Source organism: Myripristis murdjan, chromosome 16 (assembly GCF_902150065.1).
Source record: "Myripristis murdjan chromosome 16, fMyrMur1.1, whole genome shotgun sequence".
In the NCBI taxonomy this organism is placed as follows: Eukaryota; Metazoa; Chordata; class Actinopteri; order Holocentriformes; family Holocentridae; genus Myripristis; species Myripristis murdjan.
Genome location: NC_043995.1, coordinates 27,305,881 through 27,324,986, shown reverse-complemented (window position 1 = coordinate 27,324,986; position 19,106 = coordinate 27,305,881). Strand labels below are relative to the sequence as shown.

The 19,106-nt window shown below is 40.2% G+C and overlaps 2 protein-coding genes across 2 annotated transcripts; both read right to left on the bottom strand.

The window, feature by feature from the left end:
- Nucleotides 1-1,042: 1,042 nt before the first annotated feature.
- Nucleotides 1,043-9,789, bottom strand: LOC115373905 (vitelline membrane outer layer protein 1 homolog). Its single transcript, XM_030072538.1, has 4 exons — nucleotides 9,391-9,789; nucleotides 7,088-7,200; nucleotides 2,838-3,144; nucleotides 1,043-1,179 (listed from the first exon to the last, which is right to left on the bottom strand). The coding sequence occupies exons 1-4, from the start codon at nucleotides 9,601-9,603 to the stop codon at nucleotides 1,177-1,179; spliced, it is 636 nt and encodes a 211-aa protein (XP_029928398.1). The 5' UTR covers nucleotides 9,604-9,789; the 3' UTR covers nucleotides 1,043-1,176.
- Nucleotides 9,790-13,283: 3,494 nt separating this feature from the next.
- LOC115373783 (H-2 class II histocompatibility antigen, A-U alpha chain-like) lies at nucleotides 13,284-18,626 on the bottom strand. Its single transcript, XM_030072356.1, has 4 exons — nucleotides 18,419-18,626; nucleotides 17,593-17,850; nucleotides 16,094-16,378; nucleotides 13,284-14,851 (listed from the first exon to the last, which is right to left on the bottom strand). Exons 1-4 carry the CDS (start codon nucleotides 18,471-18,473, stop codon nucleotides 14,718-14,720), a joined length of 732 nt encoding a protein of 243 aa, XP_029928216.1. The 5' UTR covers nucleotides 18,474-18,626; the 3' UTR covers nucleotides 13,284-14,717.
- Between the last annotated feature and the right edge of the window lie 480 nt (nucleotides 18,627-19,106).

Here is a 19,106-nt window from a genome sequence, read left to right as displayed (position 1 = left end):
ATTCATTGCGCTCGTAAACCCGTCGACGACGCTCATATCGGCTGTGTCATGTCATAAAAGTTATTGTTTCTGCTGAGATGAGGGATGCAGTCACTCTTGACGCAGCACTGCCATCTAGTGACATTTCCCCGGGCCTCATGGCACCAAGGGAAACAACAAGGGGCCTGTGCAATGTGCAGCAGCACAGTTGTTAAAGCCGGTGATGAGGAGTATATTTTACATTATTCTGCACATTTTCATCCTGCCTTGAAATGAGCTCACTCCTTATAGGGCCTTCGCTCGTATGAAACACCAGCCTGCTGATATTACCATATCCATTTTTCCAAGCAGACCAACAAGTGCACTTCAGCAGCTCAACTCCAGTAAGTATACTTTGAACTTAGATATGAGGTCAGCCCAGGTCCATTCATTACCATAACAGAGAGGCACTCTTTAGCTCCGAGTTAAAGACTGTAATCACAGTGCCTTGACTTGCAATATCTTCTGAAAACCATTACTGCAACGTTTGATAACGTCTCCAAGCCCCCCCTCCACCCCCTCCTACATATACTCTGTGTTAGCAGATTAACTACTCACCGATTAATTAACACAATTACCTCTGTGTGTGCCAATCGTTGCCTTATCAACCTTCGTCAGGCCTTAAACTGTAAATTAATTAATACCCCCCTCTCTTGTCATTTCTTAATTACCTTGGTTCCAGCAGGAAAGGAAACGCCTGTGTCAGCGGCTCCATTTTGTGCTCACGTTTATTATGACTTTGCTGCGAGCTTATTGGTTCATTACACAGGATATGAAAACATGCCGCTCGCGCCGATGTGAGGTGAGGAGGGAAGGCTTGATGCAGAGAGTGTCTCTTCAGGTGAGCGTTTGATTTGAAGTTGCATCGCTTTGTCTTTTGTTGTTTTTGATGCTGAAGGTGACCCACAGATTTGATTTTGAGGCCTCTGGATGTTTCAATGAATTTTGCTCTTGTCCAAATTTTGATCTACTTTCCTGTTTTTTTTTTTTTATTTTTTATTTTTTTTTTATTATAGACAGTACCAGAGATTATATTAAATAACACAACCAGAGATAACGGTAGAGTAAAGGTTCACTTTATTCGATGCCTTTATGTTCAGGGTGTTGGAGACAAACTCAGGGTTTATGGTTTGTCTGTTCATCCCAGTGGACAGCTGATCACTGAAAATGAAAACAAAAAACATGTATTCATAAAAGCCATCACACTATTGTTAGACTTTTCATATTCATATTCTCAACTCTTCAAATATCAGAACATCCTCGTGCAACATGTACAGCTATAATCAGACATGTTAGTATTCAGTTATCCACATAAACCCAAGGTAGCCTCAGATATTAAACACGAGTCCCAAATTATGATTAGATACAGAATGGCCTTGGTTGTTATTTTTCTTTTTAAAATGAGAATGGGCAGGCCCTTTTCCTCTGGCATGTTCAGACGGTGAGGAAAACAGAGCAGCAGAGACACAGCGGGATCCGATTCCTCAGCCGATGAGATCACACATTATTTTCTTTGGTCTGAATCACTGTGGGAAAGTTTACAGCGATTTGTTGCATTTGTGCGTGTTTCATAGCTTTGCACCATCCAATTACAAGCCAACCAGGGCTTGTATAAGAAAGTAATGTGGACTCACAAGTAGCCTGCATATCTGAGTTATTTTTCACTCCTCAGCCACAGATACTGGCAACGGGAAGAGTCAAAACAAACCTTGCCTTTGCCCTGATTCATCTTTTCTTGAGAACATATGAAAAATCAAATGAACATGAGCATCAGTGGGGATGCTGCTGGCCATCAGACGCCAACATCTGTCTGGTCATTAACTTTGCAGTTTTTGAGTTGTTTCCTCTAATTGCTTCGGAGAGCACTCTCATTCCTAATGAACTGGACTGAGCTCTTCATTTCCAGGCATCTCAGTGCAGGTTAGGATTAGATTTAAGGATTTTGGTGGTGGAAGCCCAGTATTTTTGTGGCTGGTACTAATATCAATATTTGAGAATAAAAACTTCAACAACTATTTGTCAGACAATATTTGCCTCACACAAATACTTGTAATGAGGATATCATATTTGCAGTTGTAAAACAATAAACTTCTTAACTTATTAACACAATCTGAGCCACCATCTGCTCAGCTAACATGTGCTGACAGCTCACTGCTACACAAAATATTGTAAACAATATGGAGTCTACTGAGCAAACTATCAAATATCACTGGGGGATAATTCAATATTGGAGTCAGACTGTGATGATATGGTGATTCTGGGATATTGTGACTTATATTTCTGCTGTCAAAACTGATGGTAACAAGCACATTTCAATTTCAAATCTCTGACAAAATGAAGCAGGAAACATTTCAAAGAATATTATTTGAAATTTTTAGAGTTTTGTTGAACATCTAACTTGGAATAAACCTAAACTTAATGTGATGTTGCACACATTAATCATACGATTTATACTGATATTGATAAACTGCCTCATGAGTATCGTGATATTGAATTAAACCGCATCGCCCTGCCCTGTTATTTAATGACAGTGCTGTCTTTGAAATAATCTCAAAAGATTATTACAGCTAAATTTATTCTCTTTTTCTTTGCATATTGGCCAGCATATATGCAGATGCCAGTATATCTCTGATGAGTAAATATCAGCCAGTAACATTGGACAGCAGCTGTATCTGTTGGGCTCTATCCCAAATTAACCAGATTAAAGGAGAAAAAGCCCAAAAGTCAAATGAAGTGCTTCAGACCAGTTTAGTGTGGACTAAGCACTCAGCTGTCTCTGTCTGGGCTTCGCTTCCTATCTCTGCACCCCTCCGTCTCACCTGCTGAGACTTGGAACAGCAGTAGAAGCGGACATCATTGAGGCTGGAGTCGTCCAGGCCGTACTGGTACTCCTCCATCTTGGTCTCAATGCCGCAAATCCCTCCCTCGCCACACTCCTGGCTCCAGTGGCCGTACTCGCCCCAGTCGGTGCCGGGACCCTCCAGGGTCGGGTTACTGCTACAGCGGAACTTGATGTTGTTGGCGGCCGTGTCGTCGCCAAACAGGCCCTGATGGGGCTCCACACGAAGCTGGAAGGAGGTGAGCACTCCGCTGGGGCAGTACTGAGGCTGGGACCAGTCACCGTAGCTGGGCAGGAGAGGAGGGAGGGGTGGAAAAACAGCAAGAAAAGATCCAAGATGTGGGTTGGAGATACTGGAGAGAAGTCAAGAAGTTTCAACATCTGAACACCTAATTTGCAATCTTGGCAGAAAGAGCGCTTTCATTTCTGCTCCTAAATGTGATGGGAAGCTGCCAACCTCCTGCAGCCTGCTGCTTTCAAAGTATTTATTTTATTTATTGAATCCTTATTTAACCTTTACATAGCCAGGTTAGTCCCACTGAGATCAAGCATCACATTAGATTTGAAACGTAGATTTGGCCAACACAAAACAAACGACAGCAAATTAAGTTACAGGCAAAAAAGAAGAAAAAAAGCATCTTCAAGGGAAAGTGTAGTGTTGCTGCCATTTACACATTTTCAGTCTTACAGGTTGAAATTTCCACATTGCTGTATACTGGGTGAATAAAAACTATTTCAATGCATTCTTAACAAGGTTAAAATGAACATGGACTTTGAAGGATGCCAAAAATTCACATGAAGTAATAGTCAAAATAGATACCAACAGCACTATCAGCATGACAGTAGCTGCATTATCAGATAAAACTTTCTTGGCAAAGGAACAGATACCATTAGGAAGTGGCAGGGTGGTTTGTTGATATATGGGTCATTCTATAATTTTGGGACATTTTGAGTTTCAGAATTTTTGGGAAAAAAAAGGTTAATGTTTTCCAATATAAATACTTTCCCCTGACAAAGAAGTGTTTAAATGTTATGTTTTTAGTAATTGGCAAGCTCCAGCATTATTGATTTAAGATATTTATTAAATAAAAGGCGATATTAACTGATTATTTCGTCAACTATGTTACGGACAAAAACTGTCAAATTGTAACTTTGGATAAATAACAGATATTAAAACAACCACTATTCCTGGTAGAATATGTGTCCATTTACCAATATTTTAAATTTTAATTGCCAATTAAAAAAGAAATCAAACTTCTTTTTTTTTTTTTTTTTTTTTTTTTGCTTTTAAACCCCCAATTTCACAGAATGCAATCAATGGTCTATATATTTTCTTCAAAAACTTTTGAAATCCAAGGTAATTCTGTTGAAAAAAGTATACAGCATGACATACTTCTCAGCCACAAAGTTTCTACTTATTTACTTTGGTTTTAGGAAACAATTACATTTTTTTTTATTACATAAAACATAATGTTAACTTAGTTGACAGTGTGGTATCATAGTTGACTAAGGTAACAGAGTTGACTGGACATTAGAAAAAATATGATGAAACATAATCATAATGTAAATTATTAATATTATACTGCTTTTATGTTAGCAATACTGCATATTCCAACTCTTACTAGATTTACTTAAGACTATTTGGAATCATTGTGACATCAAAAACACATACCAACCAGACTAGTTTGTAGTGGAACACTTGTAGTTTTTGTTAACTGCATTTATAGAAAATGTTAATTTCAATATAACAGTCTGAAGTCTTAAAAGGTTAAACAAAAGTGTGTTGATTTCTTATTATATGTTACAAATTATTAGAATTTATTTTAAAATTAACTCCTGAAAACTACAATAACATATGGTGTCAAGTGTCAACTACACTATATTGCCAAAAGTATTCACTCTGCTACCCAAATCATTGAATTCAGGTGTTCCAATCACTTCCATGCCCCCCCCCCCGGCCTAAAAAAGCCACCGGCTGCCGTCAGGCCACGGGTCGGCATCAGGCGGGCCGGCCGCGTCACGGGTCGGCATCAGGCGGGCCGGCCGCGTCACCGGCCTGATTCAGGTCTGCCGGATCTGACAGGTGAGCGGCGCACACATACTGCCATATGTACCTTTCATTATAAATCAGCTTTTGTTCATACGTGGCTGCAGCAGCACAACAGACAATGACACAGACGACATGGTTGATTATTGACTGCGCAATGCGGCCATTCGCCGGTAATTGCGGTATCAGGCAAGCCTACCTACTGATTTACATATGCAACAATACATGAGTATTTGCTTAGACCCCAATCTTAGACGAGGGCGTTTTTTCAGGGCATTTTCAATGGAAAAAATATCGTCTTATATTCAGATGAATGCGGTAATAGAAAACTGCTTTGCAGCGCTGATGATTTTTTTTTTTTTTTTTCCCTCTTGCCGCCCCCCCACGTGACATGAAAAAATGCCGCCCCGGGCGGCTGCCCGCTTCGCCCGTGCCTAAAACCGCTACTGCGTGATAGGATGCCACCTGTGCAATAAGTCCAGACGTGAAATTTCCTCGCTACTAAATATTCCACAATCAACTGTTAGTGGTACTATAACAAAGTGGAAGCGGCCACGTAAAATCATAGAGTGGGGTCAGCGGATGCTGAGGCGCATAGTGTGCAGAGGTCACCAACTTTCTGCAGAGTCAATACAGTAGCTACAGACCTCCAAACTTCATGTGATGTTCAGATTAGCTCAAGAATAGTGCGTAGAGAGCTTCACGGAATGGGTTTCCATGGCCGAGCAGCTGTATTCAAGCCTTACATCTCCAAGCACAATGCAAAGCGTCGGATGCAGTGGTGTAAAGCACGCCGCCACTGGACTCTAGAGCAGTGCAGACATGTTCTCTGGAGTGACGAATCACGCTTCTCCGTCTGGCAATCTGATGGATGAGTCTGGGTTTGGCGGTTGCCAGGAGAACGGTACTTGTCCGTCTGCATTGTGCCGAGTATAAAGTTTGGTGGAGGGGGGATTATGGTGTGGGGTTGTTTTTCGGGAGTTGGACTCGGCCCCTTAGTTCCAGTGAAAGGAACTCTTAATGCTTCAGCATACCGAGACATTTTGGACAATTTTATACTCCCAACTTTGTGGGAACAGTTTGGAGATGGCACCTTCCTGTTCCAACATGACTGCACAACAGTGGACGAGGATGAGCCAGTTTGGTGTGGAAGAACTTGACTGGCCTGCACAGAGTCCTGACCTGAACCCGATAGAACACCTTTGGGATGAATTAGAGCGGAGACTTGAGCCAGGCCTTCTCGTCCAACATCAGTGTAGTGTATCAATCAATCAATATAGTGTATGTCATCCTTAGTCAACTCAGTTACCTTTCTCGGGTAACATAGTTGATGGGTAACATAGTTGACTTTATTCCTGTTTTCAGGCATTAAATCAACATGACTGCCTCCAACCAAATACCACATGGCGTTTTTGAGAAGGATTTTCTTAAACTATTACAGAAATAATTACGTAAAATATTATTAAACACAATTTAAAAATGATATTCGAGTAACATTGTTGACATTTGCTAAATGCTTCGTTGACGCAGACACTACTTTATAAGAAATATTTAAGAAAAGGCAGAAAGAACATACATGCAGCCTGCTGAGTGTCTTCTTGAGGGTGAAATGACATCACAAGGTGAAGGTCATATGATTTGCGTAAACCAGACATTATTGGGAGGGATTTTTTAATGGGTAACTTAGTTCACAATGATTTCGGGGACACACATAAAAAATGTTATTTTGCATATAATATTTTATATATTGACACAAAATTTTTATCTGTCATCATTATCTCTACTTAATGAATGGAAAATTATCAAAATAAAAAGTAAATAAGTGCTTTTCATTGTTTTTTTGGCTAATTAGCAGTTGGTTGTGATTGAAAAGGGATAGAGGGAAAATGTAGATTTTAGTGATATATAGCCATTTTTTAATTAATAAATGGCTGTTTCTACAATAAATAATCATTGTATTTGTGAAAACATGATCAACTGTCAATATAAAAATGTTTTTTTTTTTAAGTTTTACTAAAAATTCATGCAAGATATATCCCAGGGACGTAAGATGTCCCGAAATTATAGAATGACCCATATGATCTTAACATCTGTCTGTCATTTGATGCAAGTTGGGGATGAAAGGTTTAAAAGGTGGCTGTGCCCCTTTAAATGAGCAAGACGCCAGGCTTCATGGGACTTACTATCCGGTGTGGGACTCGACGGAGTACAGGAAGCTTCTGCTCCCATCTTTGGCACAGATGAGGCGGATTCCATTCAAGGCAGTGTCATCCAGGGCGTACTGGTTAGGCTCCACCTGTAATGACAAAAAAAAAAAAAAAAAAAAAAAAAAAAATCAGCCTGTGCACAGAACTAATTAGGCTTCTTGTTAAACTACCTTCTGCTTACATTTATGGTTCAGCAACCTCCATATCTGTTGTAAAAATGCAGATTTAGGTCAAGCAGTAATTATTTTCTATGATACGTCTGTGACAGATGTACAAGTTTAGACAACACAGAGGAAGCTGTTTAAAAAAATTTATTCAGATACCGTCAGAATGTACCTGACAGTATCTGAAAGTAACAACCACCCAGCTTGTTCTTCATGCAAACTAACCACAAATCCAAAGAATTATTTGCAAATACTGCTTTCCCAGATCCATCAAGGTCACTTTGCGTTACACAAAATATTATCCAGGCTGCAGTGCTGGGAAGTCTTGGCCATCATACAAGATGGACAGCTGGAGAGATAAGAAAGCTTGCAGTATGAGCATTGATCCAAGTGTCATATTGTGCCTTGGCTCCAAAAACCTTCTTCACATTTCTTAAGGAATTTAATTTCCCCCCCGAATTATATACACACACAATCACAATGTTTAATGTAGACACGAAGATTAAAATGTGATTTGATTAAGTTGTTCAGTTTAAAGTTATTGTATTTTCAAAAGCCCTTCACTTTTCCAGCCAGTTGTGGATTCATTCCAGTCGGCCATACAACTACACTTATTTACCTCAAAATTAAGTCATTTGAATTAGATGAATTATAGCATTATCAGACAGTAACCTACTAACTACTGTAATCCCAATATTGTGACTGCTCTCCGTGTGTGGGTGTAGTGTTAGAATTTATAATAAATGCCTTATCTGACTGATGTACATTTATTTGTAAACCATCACAAAGAATGTTATTTTTATCATGAGCCACTGCATTTATGAAAACAAAGCAAAATGAACTTTGAAAACTAGGGCTGTAGTCTGTTAGTCAACTGGTCGATTTATTGGTCGATACGTTCTTGGTCGACCAAAATCTGATTGGTCGATTATTTGCCATGTTAATTTTATCAGGACTAAAGCACTAAGTGCTCATGGGGGTGTTTTCAGAACACCCTGTTTCACAGGTAACAGTTTGACATCAGAAACCCCCCCTTGTTTTCACAATTTTGGATTAGCCCAAGCCACTGGCGGAGACAGATAGGTAGGCCTTTATGTTCTGAATTGAAGAAAAAATTATGCCTGGTTTTCCGAATATTTGCTTAATTAAGAATGTTTAATGAACATTTAGTCCTCTACCATGTCAAAGACATCATCAGTGTGGCAGCATTTTACCAAAATAGATGGAAAAAAAGTCGAATGCAAACTTTGCAAACAACAGTTTGCGTATCACAGCTCAACGACCATCATGGCATATCACCTAAAAACGGTAAGCTAACATGTCTGCGTTAGGTTGCTCCGTCAGTTTTGAGTATAATCATATCAGAATTGGCACATTTCAAAGTTTTAGTCTAATAATCGTTTTATAACTGCAGGCGCACACACCCGCAACGACGGCAGCTTGACATAGTACTATTTTTGGAAATCATAGGCTATGATATTGCGTAGGTGCACGTGATGCAATGCTGTCAGAGCCGACCGACTCCAGTGTGTCAATCAGTGTAAAATAATTAGATCAAAAACGATTATATATACTGCAAATACTAGTTGTTTATGTTTCTTTATAATTCATTTAGGCGGACAAGGCTACCAGGTAGGCTACTGCCCAGTTAATTAATCTAAAAATAGTAACTTTTTTTTTTTTTTTTGTATTCCCACCGCCCCCCAATTAGTTGACTTTTGGTCAAAATTTCAGGACTTCAGTCAACCAAGATTTTCCTTGGTTGACTACGGCCCTATTGAAAACATTTAAAGTGGCAGATTAGTTTATGGTTGGGCAATCAAAAGCTTGAAAATTGATAATAAAGGCATGCATGTCTCTTTTTGTGGCCAATACTGATATGTGATATCATCCTTTCAGTAACTGCTAGTACTGATACAGATCTGAGTCATTTCGGTATAATGCAGGTGCCAAGTCCACCATCTGCCAAAGTCAACAGTAAAAATAAAATAAAAATAAATATTGCAACATTAACTGGGCTGTTACAGATGATATTGATAGACTACCTATCAGCACATCAGTGAAAAATGTTAATAATATGATATTTGAAATAAAAGCATGAGTCTGTATTTTTACCCTAACACTGAAGCCAACAGCAAAGAAGTTGTCAGGACACATCTCTCGCCAGGTCCAGTTTCCAAACTGCTCTCCATTGGACACCGTCATCACCGAGGAGTAAGGTCTGCCGTTAAACGCCACGCCGGCACGCTGCAAATATGTCTTCTCCTGGCACAGCCCAGGGGAGAACACAGCCAGCACGGCCAGAAGGGTGTAAAACAGACCAGCCATATTGACAGCACTGAGTCAGTTTCTGGTCCTGAAAGCCCTCTCGAGGAGTGACGGGGTCCGGAGTGAAAGCTCTTATAGCCTTCCTCTCGCCTCCAAAATGACCTGATGAGCCTCGGTGCTCATATCAGAATGAATCATTTACAGAATCGATGAGTGGCATGGGAAGGAGACAGCTGCTGGTGGACTGAGGAGCACCTCTCAAAGCAAAGTCACTGGGTCTGTTTGGTGCGTGCTATCTCCCTATACATGTACATTTTCAGCACTCAGCCCGTGCTCACCCTGAACAACCTGCAGCAAATCTAATAAAGCATGCAATAAAACATGCAATGAACAGGCTGAGCTTCCATTTCTAAATCACTAAAGAGAGAAGAGAGCATGCCAGCGCTGATGCACACTGATAATCCACAGAACATGGTTCAGCAACAAAAGAAGCCCCAATGTCTCTCGAGCAATATAGCAAAGATTCCTGTTTTCCTGTACTAATCATGTGTGACAGACAGTGGCTGGGTAAGTAAGTAAGAGATAAGGAGAAAAGGTGGAAAATGTTTTTTTTTTTTTTTTTCCCTTGTCTGAATACTCTCAAAAAAATCACACCTTATCACTGGCGTCATATGAAAATGGAGAAATTAAATTTTTCATGAATCAAGGGAAAAACAACCTCCATCATAAAACTGACTATGACATATTGTGGAAAATGACTCTGTGGGTTTTGAAATGCTTATCATGAGCCCAGGGGGTTTTGAAACTTACTACACAAAACCGACCAAAATTAAAATATAAATATGAGCAGGACAGGAATTGGTGTTGCTCATTCCTAGATATTCAGACACTGACACTCTGCAGATAATATGTAACAGCATCCTTCATACACAAATAATATTTAATGCATATATGTTGCATAAGTTCTTTTTCACACTGCAGCAGATGCATGCAGATGATGGTCAAGAGCAGTTGTCACTTTTTTCTAAAGGTGAAATCCACTAAAAAATAAAAATTAACTATGACAACTACTTTCACAAAATTACTCACAGCACATAAATGGAATTAGTACTAACACTTTTAAAAGGATAAAAGGTCACTTATGTCGCAAGCTGACAAAATGATAACACTTTTGATTAACAAAGTGATACTGAATAATAAATTTTAGGCGAAGCTTCTCTCCAGTGTGGACATGAGGTGTTTTGGAGTAAAAATGTATTTCACGTATCCAGCATACACAAATGTTCTATTTCAAAGAGTGTGCATTTTCACAGTGAAATAGGTTTCATGCTGGTATTAGTTTGTTTCTCAGTGAGACAGCTACCAAGTGACAAATGTGTGCTGCTCTCACAGTATTATTCACAGCAGAAGTAGGACAAATTATGACACTTTTTGAAGGATAGTGGAGCAGTTGAAGTCCTTGGTTGACAAAAATGATAAAGTGGGGGCTCTGGAAAGTCAGCAGGCCAGTTCCATAATAAACAAGCAGCATGTTGCCTTCCCACGATGCTGTGCTTCCCTCCCACTGCAGGTCACGCAGGGCTGGCAGCATATTGGGAAGTGACGCTCGGCGGACTTCTGTTTTTGTGGGCTGGAGGGTTTTTGAGGACGGACGGAGACACAGAGGTGCTGTTCTACGGGAAGATGAGGAAGTCACCGGCTTCACCAGCTCATCACAACATGATAACCGAGCTTTTGTTTCGTGCCTCTGTATTCAGAAACATTTCGACGGCCTGTTTTTGAAGCGCTTTAACCAGCAGGAAAACCAAACGTTTCACAAAGATCACATGGAAATACCCCGTCATTAACTGTGTAATGGACTGAAGTCAGACCTGCAACATGCCAAGAAAATGTTAGGTTATAACATATGATGACCTTTTTCATTTTCTCCACCAGCTGACACAATTATCATAGATACTGCCTGTGCTCTGGAACAATCTCTCATAAAAGCGAATAGTTGCATGAAAATGAATGTTAAAACACCTCTGTTTCCACCAAGTTAGCCATTTTCCATGTCAGAATCTTCACCTATTTAATAGTAAATGATTTTACTGTTTTGTTTTGTTTTTCATTATTATTATTATCATTTATTTATCTTTATATAATATTTCCATTATGTCTACATTAAGGAAAACAGTGCATCTTGACTGGTGATTTAAGGCTGAACCAGTAGGCATTAACAAAAACTTCAACGAGTAAAAGCATCCTGTTTTTGAGCAGAGATGCAGTATGGTGACCTCATGAATCATAATTTGGGCTTCACAGGTGCACTGGACCTGTTTTCCAGTTACACTTAAAACTTTGGACTGAAGAGGAGCTTGTGAATGTTTTGCAACTTTCCCTCCAATATCTGCTCGTGTTGCATGCACGAGCAGATATTGGTCATTTCATTCTTACAGAAATCTCCAAATGTCAAAAGTTTTTGTTAACAGTTTTTGTATTCCACAAGGTCTTGGTGTCCTAATGTGCTAAGGTATTTGGAGGGATTTTTGACCACGTGTATCAGTTCCTGAGTGGTCAAAAACGGTCATATTTGCACCCTAGTCAGCCCACTTGGTCAGACAGACTCTGACAGTTGGAGGCACCGGGGTGCAGAAATCAGCAGAAGGAACGATTAGCAAAATGATCTGCTGGACACAGATCTTGTTTCAAGGCAGACTATCAGTGCAGAAAGATATGAGCTGAGCAGTTTTCATCATGTCATTAAGAAAAAGAGAAGGGAGAACAGGATCATTTCCTTGCACCAATGAAGCAAATGAGTCCAATGAACTGGAGCCGTTAGGAGCATAATGTCTCCCTTCACACCTGCTTCTGCATCCTTATGACTTAAAATTTTGGAGGAAACAGAGGAAAAATGCACCTTTTCTATCCAGAGTGCTCTTTCTGAGGGATCTTGCTCTGTATCTGCAGAGTCTCTTCTTCAGCTTTTCTTTTAGCCGTTTTCCAAGCCTGACAGCTGTAATGGGCTGCACTGATCATGCCCCTGAAGTCATGTATGTTGTTGTATCTGTAACACTGTCATCATACTCACATGCAGCCAATCGACTGATCTACATGCCCATCTGAAACAGTAAGGAGCTCATTTAGTCCAGATGGAGATGTGGATGTAGATGTAACCACTGTAGATGTGACACTTTATATACTGCAACCAGCGCTGCACTTTTGCTCCATTCATAACTGGAAGTATTTGAGGAAAAATATATTTTGTCCTCTTTGCAGTAGCTCACTAGTTGGTTGAGTGACAGTTTGATTTACAATACTCTGCACTAGTTTGGTAACAAATTAAGATGCACTTCATCGCTTGTGCAGAATAGTCTCAGTATTGTCAAACATCTACATGAACTAAGTATTTTTATGTCACTTTTCTAAAACACAGCGTACAAAGTGCTTCATTGTGCATGAATAAGGACAAGAAAACAATAGCTGCACAAAACAAGGTGGTAGATCAAATCAAAACGTATAATAAGACATGAAAGATTCAAGGATAAAACAGAAATCTAGATGAAGCAGTAGTAATTGTATAATGGGTCAAGAAAAGCAAGAACAATATCAACAATACTGATGACTTCAGCTAACTAATTGATATATCATAACATATTTATTATAAATTAAACAATTTAACCAGCAGAGACTGTGACTTAGAATAATAATAATAATAATAATAATAATAATAATAATAATAAAGGTGGACTATATAAAGTTAACCAACAGTATGGATCAACCACCTGCTGTAATGTAAATGCCAACTTTCTCATTTGTGCTCCTCTTTGGTTTGGATGGTTCACCAACCAGCACTCTGCCTGCTGCCACCCATTCAGCAGCTTCTGTCAGGAAATGCAGACAGGCTGATTTTAGACGATTTGATTGGCTGATTGGATGTGTATGTGAAAATATACAGAGCTGGAGAACGTAGGAAGGAATGACTCCATCTTGAACATTGTTTATATTTCACAAAAAGGCAAAATTGCACCTTGCATGCTGCTGTGTCAAAGGAAATAGAGAGTTACCAAAGTGCGGTGCTTTTTCAGGTTTTATTGAAGCTGAGTTTTGTTTTGTTTTTTCCATCACTTATTTAACACGGGATAATCTCAGCACCACCTGGCACATCAGATTGTAACAAGAACAAGAGAAATGTGGTTGATCTACTTGAACAAATGTCTTGGCAACCACTGCGTTTCCGATGTCAGATCTATCACTCAACAGCCTCCACTGTAACCCAATTTGTTATTTCACTTTTGTTCTTTTGTGCTTGGTGTTGACAATACTCCCACACGTGCCATTTTCAAATTGACATGTAACACACACACGTTCCCCTCAGTCCGGTGGTATGAATTATTTCTACGACGTCGAATACACACGGCGTGATTGCGAGCTCAGTGCTGCAGTATTTTCAGCATTTCAAGTTTGCCCACATGTTAAAATGTGGCAGCTATCTCATCCATCACTGGGGGCATAATTTGATTCAAGCCTGAGCCAAAGTAAACCTGACAGAAAGCTGAAGCTGTTTGGAGCGCTGCCATTTTGTGCCAGCATTAAAAGACAAAGATGCAAACATGATGAACATTATTTACTTATCATTCATGTCACGCCGGAGCTGCAGGAGCACCGTTCTGGCCAAAAGCCTTGCCAGTTAGTAATAACTGATGGCAGGGTGACTGTGCGAATGTGCCAGTGGTTACATCTGCATTTTATTATTTCTGAGGGATTAACAAACACCTAAAAAACAACACGGATGGCTTATTGTTCTCTTCTTTTTTCAGACGCTGTGTTTCGTTTGACCCACAGCACTATATATGATAACGTACAGGTCGATGTGCTTTATTTGTACATTACAAACACAATGGGCATAAAGCCACTGCTGTGCAAGAACATGCCAAAATATGAAGGATAAAGCCCAGCACTGAATTTTCATTTCTGTAATGAGAAAAATAAACATGCAGAGAGCAGCTAAATGTGCTGAGGTTTTGAGGAGGAGGTTTGAGTTTATTTAGGAAACTTAAAAAACTGTGAAGGGTGGACTAAAGTAAAAACTCTGATGGTGCTTATAATAATGAAACATCACTCCACAAAGAAAAATTCCTAGGATAAAATACGAAGGAGATGACATAAGTGACACCACTCTTCCTCTTCATGGTTTACAACGGGGAGAGGGACCTGTTGGCTTTCCTGATGAACCAGACTCCTGCGGCAACTCCCATCACCCCCAGGAGCACGCCGCAAACACACACTGCTGTTTCCATAACCTGGTGGTCTGTGTGCACTTCAACCTCTGCAGACACACACACACACACACACACACACACACACACACACACACATACAGAGAGAGAGATTAACTAATAGTTTCTACCAGATCTCGAACAATGTGGATTAATCCTGGCTATATTTTTGCACTGAGGCTGCCGATAGTTGATATTTTGTGCTGACAGGCTATTTAACTCATTTACACCGAAACCGCGGTACAAATGTTCACGGTCTTGAGTCACGGTTCTGTCTTCCATCTCGCAGTCTCCAAGATGAACTATTATAATTCAGCTGTATAAAACTATACAGTGGACTGTGGAGCATCCAGACAAAATTACTGTGACACAAACGTGTGATACCGCAGTTTGCGAGGTGCAAACTGTGGTATCAAGATGGAGGAAGGGAGAGAGAACACAATTGTGAAATGTTCTCGTGGTACCGACCATTTCCCCGGTGGAACGAGCCAAACATGTTGTGCTATTTAACGAGAGCAGAAGGAGGCCTGTAAGTCAGGACAGAGCAGGGACGAGGACCTTGACTGCCTCCATGTTGGAACAGCATCACAGGTTCCTGAGACCTGGTTCTCACTAAAGAGGCTGCATCGAGTTACATCATGATGTGTTCAAGCTCTACTCAGTAAAAATGAGTACTGGGCAAAGGTAAATTATTTTGTTATCATGATTTTTTTTTTTTTTTTTTTTTTCAAATGAAATCTTGTAAACTTTTGTTTTTGGTGAGAAACTTGAATAAATACAGTTGTCTGAAGTTTTCACATCAATATAAAACAGATATTGGAGAGGGACACTAATTCTGACCTATATCTTATAATACATGAATGTAATATGGCACTTAATGCATTAAACAGGTTTTGTTTGTAAGGATCATGCTTTTGTAACATTAAAATAAGCAATAAAAATGTTGATTTTTCTTATTAATTTAGATCAAGGAGCAACCTCCATCAAACTGGCAGTAGACACTGATGGCTGGCTAATATGTGATTGTTACAAAATAAAAGCCCAATAATGACTTGGTATTTTAGCAAACAATTGTGTGTCTCTAAGTCTATTTTCAACACATCTCAGGCATATTTTTTGCCCCCTTTTCTCATGTATCACACCTAACAAACATCCCCCCCGTAATGACTTTCATCTTTTTTTAACAAAGTGAGTCGACTAACGCCTGGATGGTGTTGTAGCTGCAAATGAACTGGATGCCACCATTTCTACCACGTCATCACCGGGACTCATCACGGGCCGACGTCACTCACCCCAGAACCTGGTGAGGGGCTCGAACAGGCTGATGTGCTCCACGGTGCACGAGTAGATGTCTCCCTCCTGGGGGGTGAAGCTCAGGTAGGAGAAGATGCGGAAGCTGAAGTCCTTGTTGGAGTAGTACTGCGTCTGGCTGACGTCGCCCTGCCCCACCGTCTGCCCGTTCCTGCTCCAGGTGATGGAAACTGGCGTGGGGTGGAAGTCGCTGACCCAGCAGATGAGGGTGTTCTGGACTCCCAGCTCTACCTGCTGTCTGGGGTACATCTGGGTAGTGGGTGCCACTGAGGGGATGGAGGCATGGATCGATGCATATTTGACAGGTAAAGGCGAATAAATGGTGAATGAATAATTTAACCAGCATAGTGTCAGTACTTCTACACTACAAGTGCTACACCTTTACACTTTAAGATCCAGCAGCTCCACAGCCATGTCAGCTCTATAAGACAACAAACAACTTTCCAGCCAACTCTAAATCATTTAATTAACACTTGATTATCGATACTGAAAAATTTCTGCAGGATACGGATCTAGTTCAGTCTGTTCACTCTGTAAAAATCACAGTCATGGCACAGAATCATGGTTGTAATCAGCCTAAAAGTGGCACTTTTTTCAGCGACTGAAATGTTGATTGGAGAGCTGTTATGGCTCTGGATCAAGTGTTAAATTAAATTCAAAGTGTGTGGATTTATTGAAAAAACAAAACAAACAAAAAAAAAACAGTTATAATGTTGACTTTTGACAGGTTTTTCTGTGGTACAGGAATAGCTGTGTTTTATATTTCATTTAGTTCTTGTGTTACTTTTGTTTGACTGTGTAAATCACTTTGCAAACCATGTTTAAGAGAAGTGCTATGCTGTATTAATCAAGTTTATTATTATTACTGTGTTAAGTGTAGTGCTACTTATTAACTGTCCCAATGCAAAGTTATAAACTGAGTTTTAAAAGAGCTCTCGAGCCACATGATAGTGCAAGCCTGATTGTCGCCTAACCACAAAGTTTGACTGGTTTCTACAGACACGATTCTTCCCGTTTTAAGCACACACGGGGAAACTTTCCTTATCAACTTGCATTAAACAAGAAAACTTCGTGTTTCTCCAGCAGCAGCTTTATCAATTTGTTTGTTTGGGAGCCTGGAGCTGTTTTCTGAGCCACTCTCGGTGATATTTGTTTTGTTCCTTTTCTTTACAAAACAAAGCTGTGAAATAAAACTGTTTCTTATGATGGTGGCAGTGATAACTTACACCTGTTTTGTTATATTTATTTATTATTTCCGCCACTACAATGGAGGCTTTTTAATATTCCCTTCATTGCTGTCACATTTCCTGATATTTGAATATTTATTTTAGATTGATTTTATGAAATGCTTGCTTGTAAGTTAGATTGCAGTGAAAAGTGGTGTTGCATAAGGAGAGTGCCACTAATTATATAAAAAAAATCCAAGCAGTCCACAGAAAATCATTGTTTCAAATCAGGTCCAAGTGAGAGGCAGGCTCACCGATGGCCTCTGGAGGGTTCTTTTCTCCCTTAATGCAGGTGGGGATGTTGTATAAGCAGGTTCCTATGGACACGTAGGTGTCCCCGGGCAGCTGGGGATCGGGAGTCCACTGCTCTGCAAACTCTGGCAGGCGCTGCACTATCGCATAAGTGACCGGGTCAACGTAGAGGAGCTCGTCGCCATCATACTCCAAATCGTACTGAGCATCCGATGACAAGTTCCTCTGGCAGAAGATCAGCCAGCGGAGCAAGTGTTTGCCTGTGGTTTAGTGCAGGGCAGAAAGGCCATTGTCACCCTGATGTCTTGTTTGAAGTATCTTTCACAAGCAAATCTGTTGTTGGAATCCTGCACAAGTTAACGCTAAAAATAGGGTGAGGTTTCAACTAATGTGCAAAATTAACACCAGGCACCACTGATAAAGTGTTGGCCTTGAATGTAACAGCCACTTGGGCAGGTAGCCAGTTTGGAGGTCCTATTCTGTTATAAACTGGCTTGTAAAACAGTGAGAATGGCTGGAATTTTCTGGATGTGCCAGCAGACAAAAAAGGTGTCCTTCCCTGGTTTCAATAAATGATATAGCAGATGAAAATTGATATTTTATTTTGATTAATCAAAACATCAGTCGTCTCTTTGATAACATGTTGCATCCCTACCTACAAGATACATCAGCTTTCATCATCTTAAGGTACAAACATATTTGATTTTCTCATCTGATGTTGGCCAGAAAAATGTTTTACTGGCAAAAATGAAAACCAAAACATCTTCTTGTTCTCTGCGCAAACAGCAATCATGACAAACATGAATTATGTACTTTCACAGTACTTACTCTGACTGTGTGTTGGCAGGCAAACAACCAGCAGCACTAGAAACATATTCCTCATTATGAGGGTTTTTCAGGTCCTCCACACCGTGCGCTGAACAGGTTTCTTTGCCAGACTCACTCTGCTGAGACTATCGCTGTCTACATGAAAGTTACACAAAGGGTCGAAATTCTGAAATAACTTCCTCATGCCTGAAACCAATTACTGTTTGCTTGTCTTCAATGCCAGCAGTGTTTCCACTCAGCAAATGGATAGGGCGCTTCAGTAAAGGCTCATCTGGTAACATAACCCACTGCTGCCACCTACTGTAGAACTGGGATAACTACCACATCTAGGAGTGTAAAGGTAGCCTATAGTGCTTCTTATTATACTGTATAGTGTATAACCATCTTTGAGTAGCTCCAAGTTTTTGGGGTATCTTTGGGACGACAATCCACGGTCATGAGCTGTGATGACAGGTGTTTTGCATCAGGGCAATTAAGGGACTTGTTCCACACCCCTAATATTGCTTTATGCACTTGGTGCCTTCTTATGACCTGAAAATCTGACCATAACTGTGAAGACGGTGTGCGTTTCTTGCTAGTGTTGTCCTGCACTGACTATGTACTCTGCTAAAAGAGCAGCTGCAACCTTCAGTTGTAGTACAACAAGTTTATTGAAATCCAACTGAAATCCGTGTGTGTGTGTGTGTGT

Excerpts from the sequence above, each read along its gene's own strand:
- LOC115373905 (XM_030072538.1), bottom strand. The coding sequence starts at position 9,603 with ATGGCTGGTCTGTTTTACACCCTTCTGGCCGTGCTGGCTGTGTTCTCC. Across the intron at positions 7,201-9,390 it reads CTGTTGGCTTCAGTGTTAGG|GTGGAGCCTAACCAGTACGC; the intron begins GTAAAAATACAG and ends TTGTCATTACAG. Across the intron at positions 3,145-7,087 it reads GTCGAGTCCCACACCGGATA|CTACGGTGACTGGTCCCAGC; the intron begins GTAAGTCCCATG and ends TCTCCTGCCCAG.
- LOC115373783 (XM_030072356.1), bottom strand. The coding sequence starts at position 18,473 with ATGAGGAATATGTTTCTAGTGCTGCTGGTTGTTTGCCTGCCAACACAC. Across the intron at positions 17,851-18,418 it reads CCTGCCAACACACAGTCAGA|GCAAACACTTGCTCCGCTGG; the intron begins GTAAGTACTGTG and ends ACTAAACCACAG. Across the intron at positions 16,379-17,592 it reads GAACCCTCCAGAGGCCATCG|TGGCACCCACTACCCAGATG; the intron begins GTGAGCCTGCCT and ends CCATCCCCTCAG.